This window comes from Podarcis filfolensis (genome assembly GCF_964270895.1).
Source record: "Podarcis filfolensis genome assembly, chromosome: 6".
Taxonomy (NCBI): Eukaryota; Metazoa; Chordata; class Lepidosauria; order Squamata; family Lacertidae; genus Podarcis; species Podarcis filfolensis.
The window spans coordinates 47,124,032-47,142,498 of record NC_139609.1 but is presented as its reverse complement, the minus strand read 5'-3'; the positions used below and the strand labels follow the sequence as shown (position 1 = coordinate 47,142,498).

Below are 18,467 nucleotides of genomic sequence, written 5' to 3'. Positions count from 1 at the left end.
AAGATCTGGAGGGCCATGGCTAGCTGCTCTGCTTTCACAATGTCATTTAAATGAAGGATTGCAGCTCTTTCATAGTTTAAAGGCTCCCAAAAGAAGTCAGCAAAATTGCACTTCCCACACCCAACCCACCACTCTTTTTTGATAAAGATGCAGTTGCCCACCCACAGTCTTGTCAATAGTGCATTCCACTCTGCTTCTCTAGGCCTCTCCAGGTCACAGTGATTCACTGTTCCCATGGCGACAAGCGGAGCAACAGGACTGAGGAGGAGGAATGGGGACAGCCTAATGTGCAAGATCTAACATGCTTCCTCCCCTGGAGCCAAAGCCAGGAGTAATGAATGAAACATTCCGGTCTATGCACAGCAGCACCTCACCTTCCCTCATCTAAGCCGGCACAACATTGCTTCAGAGGGTAACTTTTGAGACTTGAATTCTATAGGTAAACATATGGCAGAGAATTTGGTTCGTAACACTCCAGATTAAGTTCCAACCTTAATATTTGTGGGAGTGTGCACAAGTGAAAGTTTGGAAACAAGGCTTCCCCTCTGACTAATTGCCCCTCTGTGGCTGAAGGATCCTCTAAGACACGGGTGGGAACCCTTGATCTGTCATGAGCCTTCTTCCCTTGAGGGTAATCAGATGAGGCCCACACACCAGTGGGGGGCAAGGCTACTGCCAAAGGTGGGTAGGACCACACCCTTCTTCCTCTCTCACTCTCTCCTCATCACTGGTAAGAACTGAAGGGTGACATTTAATTAAGCTGAGGGCCACATGCAGCACTACTCTTAAGATCTTGTCTCTAGGTTGGCAGGCCCATCATACACTTAAAACACTATTACAGTATACCTCGGGTTACAGATGCTTCAGGTTACAGACGCTTCAGGTTACAGACTCTGCTAACCCAGAAATAGTACCTCGGGTTAAGAACTTTGCTTCAGGATGAGAACAGAAATCGTGCGGCAGTGGTGGCACAGAGGCAGCGGGAGGCCCCATTAGCTAAAGTGGTGCCTCAGGTAAAGAAGTTTCAGGTTAAGAAAAGACCTCCAGAACGAATTAAGTTCTTAACCCAAGGTACCACTGTTTAACTTTTTTAAGAGTCATAGCTTTTCCCCAAAGAATCCTGGGAACTGTCATTTATTAAGGGTGCTGGGAGTTGGAGTTGTTAAGAGACACGTATTCTCTTCAAGGAGCTACAATTCTGAGTTCTCTGGGAAACAGGACTCATTGTTAAACCGCTTTGGGAACTGTAGTTCTGTGAAAGGAAAGGGGTCTCCTAAGAACCTGCAGTGCAAAAGTTCCCAGGGTCTTCGAGGAAAGTTATGGCTGTAAAAAGTGGTATAATAGTGCTTTAAAACGTGTGGTACAGATGTGGCCTCAGTTAGATTAATCCCTTTTCATTGACCAAAAAGGTATCCTCATTATTTGGGAACAGACTACTATTATTTTTTAAGATGAATTGTTTTCAGTACAAGTACTTAGAAAAAATTACCAGTGGCAGATCCCATAATAGAAGAGGCACAAGAAGTTTAGTCCTCTGAACAAATGTTCCCAACAGGTGCCTAGTGTAACATGTGCATATAATCTAAAAAAAAAGTAGTATGCTTTTTCAGAATATTGTTTTTATTCATATGCAAAGGTATACAGATTCATTCAATCAACACACATGATTAATCAAGCAATTTCTTGGAATCAGGTAGCAATCCTGCTTCTCTCCCTTTCTTTCTTGCCCCATTTCACCTGTTTTCCAAGGTATTGCAAAGCTTTGGTTTTCAAATAACGGAGTATTCAACAATATGCAAATTAGCCCATGATATGCAAAGCAGCAGGTCTTGAATCATTTCAACTAAGGGGGGGGGGAAACACTGGGGTTTTCTCAGCAGGCAGCACATCACAGAACAGAGAAGACAGGCTGAGGCACAAAATAGAAAGATTCAAACTTGCAACTTCAAAAATATTCTCAAAATTGCAAGTTCTCTCCTTGCTCCCCTTATTTGACCACAGTGAGGCTACTAATTGCCACTGCCCCTTTACTGTAGATTGAAGGGACTGACAGATACTCATTTCTGATCCCAGCATGCCTTCCTTCTTTCCTGCTGTCTATGGAGGGTATGCAGCTAAGTCATGGTATGAGCAGAATTTGCCCCCTTCCCCAAAAGAAATGCTATTGAAGGTTCCCCCAACCCGCTGGAGCAGGGGAAGGAGAAGTTGTCCTACTCATGCCATGACTTAGGGATGCATCAAATGATGTGCATATGGGAGGTCTACTTCTGAAACATGACCTTCTCTTCTTCTCTTCTCTGTGTGCTCTTGCCCCTGCCTCCCAAATCTGCTCCTGAGGATCCTACAACCCTCAGGAGATTTTGAGGATGTGGGGTTGCAAGAGAGAGGAGAGCATCGGAAAGCTACGTTGTGTAAGCGGAACAGTAGTGTTGGATGCAACCCAGGGATGGATACAACTCTGTGGGTTGAGAGTCATGCCTAGCGCTTGCAAGACCAGATGCATCTGCACCTGGGCTTTCCTGAACCTGCCACTCGTCCCCCTTCTCACCCCATCCGTCAGGTTCAGCAACAAACATCTGGGCCAAATAAGGTTCTGAACCCGTTACACAAAAGCCGCAAGAAAGAGGGGAAACACAAGATAACAAAGCATTATCTCCACTTCACAGATGAATGACAAGTAAAATCACGCACGGCCCAGTTCCTCAACATCTATGGGGCTAGGAATAGCTTAAGATTCTTCTCATTTCTAAAAATATGTAGTTCTATCTCATAAAGGCGCTTTTAGAGGATGAAGGCAACAGGGCATTTCCCCAGCTCTAGTCAGTGTTGGTGAAATTGGCTCAACACCTTTCCAGTACTAAGAATTGCCAGCAGCATCATGGAAAACATTCAATCATCTTTCATGGAGGACAGCCTCAGATGAAAGTTATTTATTCATTTATTAAAAAGAGGAAAAAAATGTTTTTGGTTTTACGTACCAGATGACTGCAAAATTTGGTCGCCCTAAACAGATTTCCATTTTGTGCTTATTCAGGTCCTACTGTCAGATTTTAAGCTCTCTGGGGCTGGGAATTATACTTTTTGCTTGGGCTGTAGTTTCTTGTATGTCAAGGGTGTTTTAGTGTAAATAATAAAAATATATATTTTGTCTAAGAATGTAGCACATTATGATGTAAATAATGGTATTTTTTGTTGGGAAACTTACCGCATCCATCTACAGTAGTGTCTCCTAGCTCCCCCCCCCCCCCCGTCCAATTACGTTCCCTTGCTGAATGAAGAGATTTAAATAAACCTTCATAAATGCTGAAATATGCTGGACGATGTGCGTTTTTTGGGTGGGGGGGGGAAGCAAATGCCAAACACCATCAAGTGGATATCAAGGTTATGCGTTCCTTCTTTCTCCTACCAGCCAGAAACAAAGGCTGTGCAAGTACCTCCATGCTCCCAGATGCATAGGTCACTTGGTAAGATATTCTTCTCCCCAACAGATGTCAATGTCACCCCTTTCCCATCAAGATTATTTCAGTCGGAAGCAGCCGCTCCAGAACTCAAGGCAAGAGCGCTTCCGATACCCGTCATGTCTCTTCAAGGCTTCTCCCACCACTCAAGCAGTGGACGATGGTGGGTCTTGCTGAGGCCTGAGTTCTTCCCCCAGCCTGCTCTGTTCAAGCTCACCTATTACAGACATGTACTTAAACTCATTTGGCCGGTGGTTAAACTCTTCCACTAAACGGTAGGTCTCTTCACGGTCCGTGGCATAAAAAAGCTGCACCTGGCTGGCTAGGCACTGGGCTTCTGTGACAGTCTGTAAGATGTAAAACAGAAAGACACACAATTAAAGTTGTCAGGTCAGTGACAGCCCTTCTTCAGTCCAAAGACCACCCTGTTTTCACCAGCTGACCCAAGTCCAGGAATGGACTGTGGATCCATGTTTTGTGACTATCCTGTTTTGTGCCATAGGGATGGCTAATCCAGCTGCAATGTAAAAGCCCAGTGCTTGTGGTGCAGAGTCAATAAGGTTCCTGGTCCCACGGCAACACTGGTTATGAAACTGAATGTCGCACCACCGTGATACTGCTCTCCCCCAACACTACTACACCTCACAATTGAAGGAGGGCAGGAATTTCAAGACTGAATGCTCATTCATGTCAAAATTCAAATCCAAATACCTCCCAGTGATTTGAAAAACAAAGATGTAAAAGAGAACGGTTCGAGGAGACTCTCAGCTGCAAAAACAAAACCCAACAAGAATGTAAAAAGGAGGGAACAACATGCTTCTTGTGTTCTGGACACTATAAACCAGGCATGGCCAAACCTGGCCCTCCAGCTGTTTTTGGGACTACAATTACCATCATCCTTGACCACTAGTCCAGAAACAGCTGGAGGGCCAAGTTTGGCCATGCCTGCTAAAAACCATAGCTTATGACAGTGGGAATGAACCTGTGCTAGCAACCTGGTGTCTTACCTATGTTCTGATCTGATTTACATTTTAAAGCTTTTGGCAGAAACAGAGCTGGGAGTTCAAGTTTTTCATCTGATAGTGAGAACCAAGATGCTTACCAAAAATCTAGGATCCATTTCACCTGTCATCAGTACAATGCCCTTTTCCTCTTGTAGCTCGGGATAATGATACAGGACCAACTGGGTGGGTGCAGATTCCCCTCGAGACTAAAGGGGAAAAAAATATATTATTAAGAAGTATATGCAATGTGGTCCTTCAAGCAAAAGATCAGAAGCCAGAACTTTCAATAATGAGCTAATCATTTCAAAACTTAATTCAATGCATCTTAAACCTTCCAGACCCAAAAAGTCATCCACCAGATATAGGAAATCAAAACTAATAGTCCTAATGAACATTCCAGGTTTGCATGTGAAAACTATGCTGATATTTAGGAATCTGAAGCTTCTGCAACAGAGCTTTCCATGTTAGTGTCACACGTCATGACACGTTAGTGTGGCGGCTGCAATGTGTAGGTGTGTCATGCAAATCCTGCACATGCTCCACTCAGGGCTAGAAAGGGGTTAATTTAACCTCCGGTTTGCTAGTGAAACTGAATCGCTGCGTCACGAAATGATGCAGGTCTAAAAAGTGTCACCAGCATGAAAAGTTTGGAAACCTCTGCTGAACAACAATATGAAACTATTTTAGAATGGGTCATGCAGGAGCCTAAAGTTGAAAAACTCTGAACTACTTTGTTTCTCCAGGGAAGGTTTTCTCACAATTATTTTAGTGAGACCAATGTGTTAACATCTATGAAGATATCTTTACTCGTCAGCCTCTCAAAACCCATGTTCAACCAGTAGGAACACAAATATTCCAACTCTCAATCTTCCAAACTTAAAAACAATTTTTCTTAAAACAGAGGATAGTTGCCATCCAGAGAAAAAGGGGGGAGAGATCCAAGCAGGACATGCCATAGGACTTTTGCATTCTGGGTCCTAACTGTGTCCTTCTCACCATGTTAAATTTAAAAGGTAGCTTGAAATGTTGGTAAAGTATGTGGGCAACCTTACTCTTCATAGGCAGTCCTAGAATTAAAGGACTCCCTGAATTCTGGACTACAAAGTCAAGAGAGCACAGAAAAGACACATGGGAATGCAAAGAATAGGGAAACTTAAACAAAGAAAACAGGAGAAAGTTGTGATGGGATATTGAAAGTTGTGATGGGATGTTGAATTTCTCTAAAAGAAGCCGAATGAACATTCAACAGGAAAAGACAAGGAAGTATTTTAATACAGGACACAGTTAGCTCCAACAACTGTTTAACTTCCCATGTCTGTACTGTACACACCTCTGTACCGAGAGACTTTGAACAATGATATCTCAGCTTAATAAACTGAGATAAGAATGAACCTTATGGCCATGCATGGCAAGCCCTTCACAACCGGAGCAAACCAAACCAGGTAAGTATTCAGTTAACTAGGGATTCCTGTTTCATCCAAACCCAGAATCTTTGACGAACAGTTTAGAACAAGCAAAGCACGAAGCTGACTTTGAAACGTGGCTGAGTATCTTGTCTTGCTCTGAAGTGGTTAGACACTTTTATAACGCTAACAGTAAGGACAAATGAACAACCGTATCTGCAAATATCTGCCTTAGCCTCCATTTTAGAGGAATCTTCTGAAAGCCTCATAACAGAAAAGGCACCCCTTGAAATCCCACAGCTCAAGTAATACTGCATTAACAGTGTCCACGTGAAACAAGGAATTGCCATGTGTTTTATGGAATGTTTTACACAGGACAAATGTAATTAAAAAAACCACATTCAGTTTCTACTTCCAAGTCTGTTTCTGGCAATCAGTTTTGCCGAAGTTCACCTACCTGAACGTTTATCAGAGAAGTGAAGTGGAGTTCTGGTCCTGACCAATGTCCCACAAAAAATTCATAGCCCTCCTTCCTTGGCAGTGGATATAGAAACTGGTGGGGAAATCAAATAGGTTAATTAAATTTAATTAATTTCTTTATCTTTCTTTATTGGATATATACACTGCCCTTCATCGTAAGATCTCTGGGCGGTTAACAAATCCCAGCTCAGGATGAAATCAGAAACATAGAAGCTTCAAGAATAAAATTTTGCAGCCACAATAAATCAAGGTGGGTAGGAAGCATGATAACCTTGATAAAAAGCTTAATTTCAAAAGAAATCAATCAAGACACATGCGCTATACTTACAGATGGGCAGTCCTGAACTCGTTTCCATATCAGATCAAAAGTCTTTCCCTGTAGAAAGAAGGGGGGGGATATTTAACTAACTCTCAGTGCTAGTAAAGAAAGCTTAGGGGTTTGGGGTTTGCTTTTGTTTATTTAAAACATTTATTTACATCCCATCATTCCAACTGCTTGCAGTGGTTTGCAAAATAACAAAGCATTAAGAATGGTTAACTCAAAAAATCAAATATTAAAAATGACAGTAAACCACAGTACATATCAACATTAAAACACCTCCTTTTAACTTCTGAAGGCCTATAAAATCAATAAGACTGATTTTCATGTGTGTGAAAATTCAGCAAATATAATAATACAATGCCATACTTTTTGAAGAATTCCAACACCTTCTAGTCAGTACTAAGAATATTCAATTTTGCTGCAGGTTTAGATCAATCCATCGGAGGTGCCTGAGTGTTCTTGTCTGAATAGCTAATTGCCACTTACAATATCTAGGGACTTTATAAGAAGATTCCATATGCAAATGGACTCTGTATATGTAGGCAACCGCAAGTAGAAAACACTCTTCATTATTTGTTACATTGCCTATTATACACAGAACCTAAGAGACACTGTTTTAATCCCATTTCTTCAAGAAATCAGTCCCTTCTTGGAGGAGAGGGTTCTGTGGCTGCTGAATAACTCAAAACACCTCAGTGACTCATAAAGTGGCCCTTTTTGCACTGGCAGCAAAAAAGAAGGATTTGGACAAAAGAGCAGTAAATTGCAAGGAAGATTAGAATATATAATTTGAAATACACTGTATTTCATGGTGGCTTCCCATTTATAGTCTCGCTTCCATTGCACGGTTCTGTTGGTTTAAGCAGAGGATTTGTTCTATATTTTTATAGTGTTTGTATGGTTTGTCATGGCCTTCAGCTAGCACAATAAACTTACTAACTGAACTGTAACTGCTAAGAGCAAAAGATATCCTGCTTAGCAGACCTGTGTGCCCTGAACTCGACAGCGCTCACACTGTTGTGTATTGACTGTACTTACAGGAATAACTGCATAAACTGTGTCTTCTCCAGAATAATACTGCTTCCATATCTGAAAGAAAAGGAAGGAAGGAAGGAAGGAAGGAGTACATTAACTTCATAGACCATCACCTAAGATGACTTAGTGATAGCTAAGTCATACTTGGTGTGGACCCACTGAAATCAACGAACTTATGTTATTTACCATGAATTTCAATCGGTCTACCCTGAGGGTGTCTAACACTACAATCCTAACCATGTCTACACAAAAGTAAGTCCTACTGAATGCAACAGAATTTACTCACAAGTAAGTAGGTTTAGAATTGCAGCCTTTGTTGAAAACCACCCAAATGCAATAATCCTATATTCACATTACTACTTATATGATTAGTCAATACTAATGGAAGCTTGGCCTTGACTGTTGCATTTTTCAGCCCTGATGGATTCGATCTGCTTGGAATAAACAGAGGATCACTGCACAAATTATTTTATTTATTTACTGCCTAAGTGGCTAACCTTCCCCCCCCCCAGCCACATTCACCTTAGGCCAAGCATCTGGGGTCACATGCTAGGGGTGGGTGCAGCCACCCAACACTATTGCACATATTTTTGCATGCCCACACATAGCGTCCCTCTCCTCAGGTAATGTGCTGAGGAGTGGAAATTATGGCCCACTCTCTGCTCATCACTGACTGATCAGATGCTCTAGGAGGGGCTAAGTTGAATCCTCAACAGGGTGCTGGGCTACAACCATCCCAGCACAGTATCTGATGTTTTTAATTTTTACTACCATCAAATAATTCCATTGAGTCTAGGGGCATAGGAAAAAATTGATGGGGGGAGGCTGGATCAAGCTTCTGAATGGGGAGTTAGCCATTCACGGATGTCTATCCTATCCATCAGCAGGGCTTTCAGGGCAGCTAACAATTCAAACATATGGACACCATAAAAGAAATAATAATAAAATAGCATGCAGAAGTATAAAACAACAAAAATCTTTAGGTTGACAAGATACCCTTTGGAATATCTGAAAATGTCAATAATCAGTGTGTATGCATCTTATCTCCTTCCCCCACGCACACTCCCTTTCTTCTTGCTTGTTTTCTCTGGGTTATACCCAGTGGTAGTCATACTTTGAACATACTTAGTGAAATTAATGGGAATGACAAACTTAGGTACATTAATTTTAATGGGCTTAACTGAGTAGAACTTAGCTGGATACAATCCAGCCATCAGAACGGGCGGGGTGTGTGTGGTGGTTTTATTCTATTTAAATAAATAAGCATCAGCTGATGTTTAAAAGGACCTGGGGGGGGGGAAGGTCTCCATCTGATATTAAAAATACACCAAGGTGGGTACTAAGTGACCCTTCTTCCAGAGAGTATTCTAAAAGTGGGCTACCACTACAAAAAAGACCCTATCCTTGGTAGGGACCCACCACACCACACAATGAAAGAAAGGGGCACCCAAACAGCATCTGATGAAGATCTCAGTGAACAGGCAAGCAATATATGGGAACAGACTTCTGCCCGTTACTGTTCTCACAAGGAAATTATCTCTTTGCATAACAACCATGAGTTTATCATTATGAGTGAAGTGTAGTGAATAGCAGCTGCCTGATCCATAACAGACACTTCCCTGTATTTCACACCTGATAGCAGTCTCCTATTTTTATTCACAGCTGGTGTCTCCATGTAAGAAACAGGCATGTGTGAAATGGCCCAGAGTGTCTTATGAGCCCTTAGATATATATCTATAGCTACATATCTACTTTCACAAGTTAACATGAAGAAATACTTTCTGTTGAGATAAAAGATTTACAAAAGCTAAATGGAAAATGTTTCTACCACTTCAGTTTGGGTCACCTGTTTTATTTCGTCGGGCTTCTTCCGTTTCATCATCTCCACATTAAGGATAGAATCAAGTGTCTGCAACAAATGACAACAGTTAACGACATAAGCTGAAATACTATGATATGAGGAAAAGAAACAAAAAGTCTGAATTATTGCACATACAACATGGACAAATCTATCGTGAAAGACAAAAATGCAGCAATGCCCAAATAGGAAGGTATAACAGTCATTATAAGACTTCTGTGAAACCTAATGGGCTGTCAGGGGAGAAGGTGGGGGGGGGGGGAGGCAGGAAACAGAGCACAAAATCTGACAGCTCATGAGAGGCAATCAAACACAGCTTCTGCCAGCCTGGTGCCCTCTGGCTGTTTTGGATGACAACTCCCATCAGCACCAGCCAGCACAAGAAGCTGTAGTCCAAATAGATTGAAGGCAACTGGCTGGTGGTCGCAGAACTAGACTCTGCTGGTTCCTCACAAGACTTTATGTAGAAGATCTCATTAAAAAAACAGCTGCCTGTCTGCATCCTCAGAAGGAGAACTTTGCTGACAGTCACACATAAGCCAAAGGCTGAACATGAACTGAAAGTCAAGTCCTTCATACATAATCCCAAGTAAGATAAATAAGAAAAGAAAGGCTACTTTACAAAAATACCAGCTTACCTTATTTTTTGTGAACCCATGAAGTGATTCTTTGAACTAAGATTAAACATAAAAATACTTATTTTAAATAGATACCCTTCATGCCATCATAACCTTATTAAAGAAAAAATTGTTAAAGCTATTTATCCAGGAAGGAGAGCAATCTAGACACATACACACATACCCAGATAGTTAAAAATAATACATAGGCCAAGGCATTGTGTGGAAAACATTGCAATTAATGGCAGCGTAGAACACAGATTTCCTGATGATATAATGTGAAATTGCAGATTTGGAGGGGGGGGGATGCCGAAATAAAAAAAACTTTCAATCCTTTATAGGGAAAACCTTTTTTTTATATTATTGAGAGTTTTTCTGATAAAAATATACATTGTTACAGAAACAACTGGGCAGCAATGTCAGTTTATTGGATAATAAAGTCTTTTTAAAAACTTTTACAGGGCAACCCTATACACACCCACCTAAGACTGTCTCATTCAACTTAATGGGGCTTACCTCTAAGTAGACATGCACTGGATTGTATTATCAAAGTATATTTTTTTAAGCACCAAATTAAGGAGATATCAGGTTCCCCCCACCCCGTCCCGCCAATTGCTAATCATTTTAACACAAGCATTTACAAAAACTGTTGGTGGCTTTTACAACGTATAAAAATCATCTGACAACATTGAATACCTACTTTTTTACTTCAGAAACAGTGTTTTATTGATATGCCAACATATGCAGATTCAGATATACAGGAAAGAAGTGGCCAACCTGCACTAGTTACATTTTCTGTGTGGTCATGTAAAATGTGTGTGTATACCGAAACAAACACGTTTTGTTAAGCTAACTGGAATGCAAAATCTAGCAAACATCACAAAGGCTTTCATCAATTTGTTTGAAAAGCATTTAGCATAAAATAAACAAGACAGGAACCCATCTGTGCACAGCTACACACATTCACACACATGTAAACAGAAGTCAGGAATAAATAAAATATCTGACAAATGGAGTTTGGATATTGGCCTTGCCTTTTCCTCCATCAGTCTGACAAACTCTGCTTGCTTCGAATCTCCCACCGGCTGCTTTTTCACTTCGCTCCTTTGATCCAGTCGGGATTCAAAAATTTCTGGATTGGATCTGAATCAAAGTTCGAACTGATTATATAGCTGCCAGGCACTCGCGGGTGTTTCATTTCCAGCTCATTCCCGCCCGATCCCAAGCAGCTCAGGGTGGGCCAAAAACATATCCGTTTATCTTTCCTTTCAATCCCCGCGAGCAAAACAAAAGGATGGCAGGAGAGCAGCAACCCATAAGCGCAGGGCTAAGTCTTGCAAGAGCAAAACTACAAGCAGCAACTCTTTCTGATTGATAGCAGCTCCTAAATCAGGGGACCTTGAATCCACACAAGGTTAGGGCGGAGAGTAAACAACCATATGAGGAGGTGTGGCAAAGCAAAGTTTTTAAAATACGGGAGAGGCGGGTGAGAGCCTGATCCTGAAGCGAGTCCCACTGCGAGTCCAATGGAGTTACAAGTGTGCCCAGGGTTACATACATACCCTTGCCTAGTGCTTTTTTCTGGGGGAGGGGGATGCCGCTAAACATTTTGTGAATCTTTGTACTTTTCTCCATTTACTGCCTTTATTTCCTCCGATTTGAACTACAAAATGTTGATTTTCTTCAGTCAAAATGAGAGTACCCCTAAGCGTATTTTTAAGGGGGGGAAAAGGCACTGCTCTTGCCATACACAAAGAGCTTTCCTAAGCAAAGCGGGGGGAAGGGCACCCTTGCTCAGTTTGGGACTTGGAGGTTGCTATCAGATCCCCGCTTCTTCCCCCCCCCCTCAAAATAATAGTAACTCAGGAGGGAGTCGGGCCCATCATGTTCCCCGATCCTCTGCCCGGGACATCTCTGCCTCCTCTGTTACCTGCGGAGCTCCTGGATCTTGCCTTGGTACTTGGCGAAGAAGGGGTTCGCCTCCAGGCCTCCGCCGCCCGCCGCCCCGCGAACCGAGACCGCCAGAAGTCGAGGCTGCGGGGGCAGCAGCAGGCCCAGAGGCCGCAGGGCGGCGAAGCGCCCCACCAGCGCCCCTCGGGACAGCCCCAGCCCCGCCGCCCCCCACCACAGCTGCTGCAGGTGCCCCGCCGCCATCCCGCTCCTGTCGGCCCACATCCGCGGAGAGCAACGCGGAACACCGCCCTCCTCGCCGCCGTGGCCCGGCACAAAAGTTCCGGCGGAGGAAGAAACAACAGGCGGCGGGAGGGCGAGCTGCAGCGACTCTTTTTGAATGGGCGGCGGCGGACGCGGGGAAGGAGGGTACAGGAAGCCCCCTAATCTCTGAGGGTGCTGCTGCTGCTACAGCTACAGGTCGATCCTGTGCAGTTTGGGTACGGAGGAAGCTCCCCCAGACCGGCTCCGACGGCTAAATCCTTTCTCCACGGCAAAGGTGTAGAGCACGGGATGGTCTATACGCGCCAGATTTACGTATAAGCTAAACAAGCTATAGCTTAGGGCCCCACTCTCTTGGGGGCCCCCCAAAAGATTTAAAGGAAAAAACCCACTGGATGTACATTTCCAATATATAAGATAAAAAATAAAACCTACATGCAGCAACAGTGTTTTGTGTTGTGTAGGCTCCTATGATGTAAGTAATGAGCCCCGCCTGCTCGCCAAAATATCACTGGTTTGCTTATTTCTATATATAGGGTGCCTACATTCTGCATGGACTGGTTGCATGGCAACATGTGCAAATGGCTTCAGATACCTATTAGGTCCATAAATTACCACATATTCAACACAAAAAACAGCAACAATTTGTTGTTGACAAAGGACAGCTGGACATATAAAGGGCCTCATTACCTTCAGTACCTTACGGCCTCATCAAACCTAAATCCAGCCCTGTCCTTACCACACCTCAGGAGATGCTATGAGGCAAGGACACATTCACAACCTGCCTTATTTCTTTCACTGTCCCAGGGAGATGGGAGATTGGGGGTGTCATGGGGAACTATAAGGGTACCCTAGATCCAGCTGCCTTGCCCTCCTGGGACTAGAAATTAAGGGGTGAGCCAAGGCCTCGAGGGCTGCCTTAAGATATCCAGTAGCGACAGCAGGCCTGGGAGAGAATCTTCAGTTCACTTGAAAGTGTGAGCAACTGCCATCTTCAGTTCAGTTGGAAGTGCAGGCAACTGTCTTATTCCTCCTGTGTTGCATAACGAGGAGCTGTTTCTCCTATTTCCACAGGCAAAGTCAGGGCACAGAGGGGAACCATCCTGAAGATGGATGCCCCACTCCCACCTGACAAGTTTTTTAAGACGCTCCTTGATTGTCTTTCCAGTCTAATTCACTTGCTGGATGGGAGCCAATGTTACTTGTAGTTCAGCAACAACTGGAGGGCACCAGGTTGAAGGAGGCCATTTATATGGAGTGGTCAGGCACACAAGAAGCTGCTTTATTCCAAGGCAGACACTTTGTGCAGCCAGCCAAGCCTTGCCTATCCTCCTCCTTTGAGGTAGATTTAAAATTCAAAACAGTGAAAATCAAATCAATCAAATCAAAAACCTCGCCCATTAAGTAGGGCACACTTTTCTTCAGCTCAGTGGAAAGTGCAGAGGACAGTTGTTTGTGCATTCAGTTGGACTGAAGATGGCAGTTAACTGCACTTTGAAACTGAGCTGAAGGTGGCAGTTGCCCACGCTTTCAACTGAACCAAGGATTCTCTGTCCCAGGGCTACTGTTGCCACTGGGCATCTTCAGGCAGACCCCCAGACCTTGGCCCTCCCCTAAATCCCCACCCACAAAACTTCCGCCTCAATTTCCATTTTGGAGACCCCAATGTGATGCTGGAATTCCCCTTACAGAGGCAGTATATTGCTTTATGACAGGTAACAAAATACAGAGGATTATTACACTATCCACAAGTGGTCATATTGCCTTTGGGGTGGTCTTTAATTTTCTGGAATATTTGTGCATGTGATAAAGTTTCACCATTATTCCTTTTATTCCTTTTGCTAATTTTGGTTTTTGTGCTAATTTTTTCACAACTTTTTTCACAAAGACAGCTATCTACCACACTCTCTTGTTTGAAGTTGCTATGGTGGCAGCATGAAGGTCCTTCCAAAATTTGGTGATGATACGTTCCATGGATTAAGGGTTTGTTAAGGTCCTGGTTTTCTTTCAAATACAAATTCAGTGAAGCCAGCTCGGGGGTTCTGGTGACACGTACAATTTTACTGATGCCATCCATCATCTGTTCCCAAAACCTTGCCACCATAGGGCATGCCTGCTCCCCACTTCCTCCTGCCAGCCCTTTAGGTTTGACAGAAGTCTCATGCTATTGTAGTACTGCTCTCTTGGAGGTTGCTCAGGGTTCCCATCAACTACCGCTGGCCCAAAATGATGAAGAGGGAAGGAAGAGAAATATTACTGATGATGACATTAACAGATTTATAAACAGTTTTACAGCCAGAATCTATTGATGTGGCGTATTTGAAGATGAAAAAACAAGAGAAAACTAAAGATATAGGTTCCAAAAATAATAAGAAAAAACAATTACAATTGTATTACAATTACAAAGGATAACAATGACGATTATTTAACCAAGGATCTAAACTAGGATGATTATCTAACCAAGTCCTACTCAAACCCACTAGGGCCCATCTATTTCAATTGAAATACTTCTGAGTAGGACTAATATGGGGTACAGCCCTGACTACTAGTACCAATAATAAACAAAATCCAGAATCTAATCCTAGGGGCACGTCCTTATGAGTAAGCAGGTAGAAGAGGAGGAAGAAAGCCAGGCTGGAGCAGACTGTGGCCGAGAGCCTGCAAAGGGAAGCCCAGGATGGGAAGGAAGGCCTTCTCCACCTGAGGAGGAGGTCATCCTCCTTTTCTCCTGCTTGTCTGCCTGGCTGTCCTGTGTTTTGAGGCCCCCGCAGAATGGTATCCTAGCTGCCATTGTCTCATGATAAGGCTTTGGAGTGTTCAGCTCTTTGCAGTTCTATTCCAACGACACCAATCACTTCATCCATATACTCTCTTAGTTCGTTTTTCCTTCCTTCCATAGAATTGGAAAAACAAATAGCCTAACATTGTGAAGACAGTTTTTACACATTCCCGAGTGTTTGTGGATCAATAATGATTATCTCCAGTGGTAAGTCTAGTTTCTAACGCATTAAGCAAGCTTAACTTTTTCTTCTGCAGGTGGTACAAGCAGCAGTTGTGTGCATGGCATTGCTCTAGGGCATGTTCATGGGCAGACTGGTTGGCTACAGCTGTATCTGGCGCATTAGGGTGTGTGTGTGTATGTATGAGGAAGAGAACGATGATGCCAGTTTCTACTCCAGAATCACAAAGCAGAGTTATGTCATTCTGGCACCTGCTTGCCAATGCTTGTTGAACTCTGTGGAAACTCTCCCCTTTAAATAGTAACTGTTAAAACTTTTGGAATTATGGTGTAGCACTTAGAGGCACGGACAGAGAAGCAGACCCATTTCATCCTCCATGCAGAATCCACAAGACTGAATTTGGTAGGTGAGATATAGCAAACATAGTGCGCTCTAGGTGCTGTAGACTCAAACTCTCATCACCCCTGACCATGGGCCCTGCTGGCTGGGGATGATGGGAGCTGTAGTCCAAAACATTTGGAGGGCCATAAATTGGCAAGCATCTTAAAAAGTAGAGACAACACCTTGCCAACAAAGGTCCGTATAGTAAAAGCTATGGTTTTCCCAGTAGTAATGTATGGAAGTGAGTGCTGGACCGTAAAGAAGGCTGATCGCCGAAGAATTGATGCTTTTGAATTATGGTGCTGGAGGAGACTCTTGAGAGTCCCATGGACTGCAAGAAGATCAAACCTATCCATTCTTAAGGAAATCAGCCCTGAGTGCTCACTGGAAGGACAGATCCTGAAGCTGAGGCTCCAATACTTTAGTCACCTCATGAGAAGAGAAGACTCCCTGGAAAAGACCCTGATGTTGGGAAAGATGGAGGGCACAAGGAGAAGGGGACGACAGAGGACGAGATGGTTGGATAGTGTTCTCGAGGCTACCAGCATGAGTTTAACTAAACTGCAGGAGGCAGTGGAAGACAGAAGTGCCTGGCGTGCTCTGGTCCATGGGGTCACGAAGAGTCAGACACGACTAAATGACTAAACAACAACAACAACAAAATTGGCAAGCCCTGTGGTGGCTACACAACATCACATTTCCTTAGCAGGTGGCAGGATGACCTTGCTACCATTTGGTCCCCATTTTCTTAACTGAGATATATATGATCCATGCATATCCAGTACAACCTCCAAATATCCCCCCCCCCATGCTCACAACAGAGCAGGGAGAAAGGATGGAGGAATGCAGCTTTGTTGTTAATCACAATTTGACCTCACAGATTATCCAATAAGGATAATGTGAAATGTCTTGGGAAACTATTGGACATTAATTCTACTATAAACTTGATAACAGAGTATTCTGCTATCTTATAATGGAAGTAGATAAAAAAGGAGGAACTCATAACATAACTTCTTTTAATGTGTTTATCAGTTTCCACAGTTGAAGGCTTAACCAAGTAGTCAGGATTGACATATTTGTTTCTTCAGCTGCTGTAGCAGCATCTGAAGAAGTTCAATAGTCATTCTAATCCTCTTTATCCCTTTTTGGATCACAACCCATAGTTGCATAGCTTTGATTGTCATAACTCAGAATCAGCTCTATAAAAATTAGGGAAAACATTACGCAGAATTTCCAAAAGCTCTCTGCAAACACCACCTTCACTTTTCTCCAAAACCACACAAACTTGAAAAAGTTAGATCCCCAAAAGCCTAAATTCCATGTCAGAGGCCAAAAGTTGGTGCACCGTAGTGAAACCAACTATGGACTGCTATGTCCCTATTTTGATGGAAGTGTATTAAAAAACAGCCCATACTGAGTGGGGTTGTGAGCTAGCTGTTTAAACACTAACATGCACACAAATACACACATTTCCCAAGGTAAATTGTGGACAAACCTTTCAATCAAAACAGAATTTTGGAATCATTTTTGTAATATTACATACTAGAAGTGTGTTTGTTTGTTTTTTTTTAAGTATATGCCTTTGCCATGTGTTTTAGTCTTACAAGACTAGATTATAGTACACATTACTCTTCTGACTATCTGCAGGTCTGCTGCCCATCTACTTTGGAAGTCTAGGATTTTGTTACATGCTGGTATTCATTTGTATGCTATTTCTTCAATGGAGGAAAGGAATCCAGCAGAAGCGACGTGCAAAAGCCTGGGTGAAACAGCTGAAAACGGAATCGTATTTCCAGCGCGCATTGGCTCACAAGGAAGCTGAACCTGGAAATAAAGCAGAAGCCTGCAGTCCCGAGTCTGATAGCATCCGAAAACCACAAGACAGCTTCTCGGCCAGTGAGATCACCATAGATAGCAGTGGCGATTCCATCCCATCAGCTCAAGAGCCGTACAAGCCAGTGTTTCAGGAAATACCATGCACCTGCGTGCTCTCTCACATGCCGCCACTGCTTGAGCATTCAGCTTCTTACCCTTGCTCGAGTATCCGAACCAAAAGCATGCCATTCAACTCACCTCTGAAATCTGCCACGTTGACAAAGGAGGCATACAATCTCTGTAGCAGCATCTCGGCCTAGCAGTAAGATGAACCAGCAAGTCTTCATGATTTTAATTGTACCCCAAATAAAGACCAGATGCAGAACAATTTCAAAACCGACTGTGTTGGTTTGTCATTCTGATTTCTATTGTATGTGAAAGGCTGCAGCTCAGTGGGACAGCACATGCTTAGGATATAGAAAAGTTCCAGGTTCAATCCCTGGCATTCAGGTAAGAACCCCAGGAGTATGCTGCTCGGGTCCAATCCCAAAATGGTATGAAGCCTCTGGGTTGTAGTCAAACTGGTGCTACAACCATGTTCCACCAGCAGGAGGATTTCCGCTTGTGCAACCTAACTTTCTTCCTCTCCCTCTCTCCTTTCCCTGTATGCCCCCTAAAACTTATCCCCATGGTTCCCCAAACTCTCCAGAGCAGATAGGGGGTAGGTACAGGGTACACACACACAGGTAAAAGAGCGGAAGTTCCATTACACCAATGTAAATCCTTGCACTAATGGAACAAGTGAATTGGATGAGTGTCAATGTGGAGAATTATTAGCACAGGAAAAGATTAATCTGTCCAACTGTGTGCATAATGGAATGAAAGCCACACAATTTTTAACATTTCTGAACTGAGCCGGCTGCAAGCTTTGAACAGCAATAAACATCTTGTCAGCTTATGCT

General features: G+C 43.2%; 2 protein-coding genes and 1 long non-coding RNA gene across 4 annotated transcripts; 2 read left to right on the top strand and 1 right to left on the bottom strand.

Moving 5' to 3' along the window:
• Positions 1-1,602: 1,602 nt before the first annotated feature.
• On the bottom strand, positions 1,603-12,556 carry ATPAF1 (ATP synthase mitochondrial F1 complex assembly factor 1). The gene is made up of 9 exons (XM_083619645.1): positions 12,108-12,556; positions 11,212-11,320; positions 10,199-10,234; positions 9,549-9,611; positions 7,706-7,756; positions 6,674-6,721; positions 6,323-6,418; positions 4,561-4,668; positions 1,603-3,805 (listed from the first exon to the last, which is right to left on the bottom strand). Exons 1-9 carry the CDS (start codon positions 12,350-12,352, stop codon positions 3,605-3,607), a joined length of 957 nt encoding a protein of 318 aa, XP_083475771.1. The 5' UTR covers positions 12,353-12,556; the 3' UTR covers positions 1,603-3,604.
• On the top strand, positions 12,515-17,901 carry TEX38 (testis expressed 38; the record flags this gene model as incomplete). Its single annotated transcript, XM_083619648.1, has 3 exons — positions 12,515-12,626; positions 15,643-15,711; positions 17,338-17,901. Coding segments are annotated over 3 exons (669 nt in total), but the record flags the coding sequence as incomplete, so codon positions are not given.
• Positions 13,698-15,317, top strand: LOC310765106. 2 transcript variants are annotated; one of them, XR_014549447.1, is made up of 3 exons: positions 13,698-14,064; positions 14,238-14,332; positions 15,249-15,317. It is a non-coding gene; the product is annotated as an uncharacterized lncRNA (long non-coding RNA). The 2 variants fall into 2 exon arrangements; XR_014549448.1 differs by having other exon boundaries at positions 14,238-14,342; positions 15,249-15,314.
• Positions 17,902-18,467: the final 566 nt, after the last annotated feature.

Bases quoted from the DNA above. Each gene is read 5' to 3' on its own strand.
- ATPAF1 (XM_083619645.1), bottom strand. From the start codon at position 12,352: ATGTGGGCCGACAGGAGCGGGATGGCGGCGGGGCACCTGCAGCAGCTG. The intron at 7,757-9,548 runs GTGACCCAAACT...CTTTTCTTTCAG, and splicing joins AGCCCGACGAAATAAAACAG to ATATGGAAGCAGTATTATTC. The intron at 4,669-6,322 runs GTAGGTGAACTT...TTTCCCCTTTAG, and splicing joins CTTCTCTGATAAACGTTCAG to TCTCGAGGGGAATCTGCACC.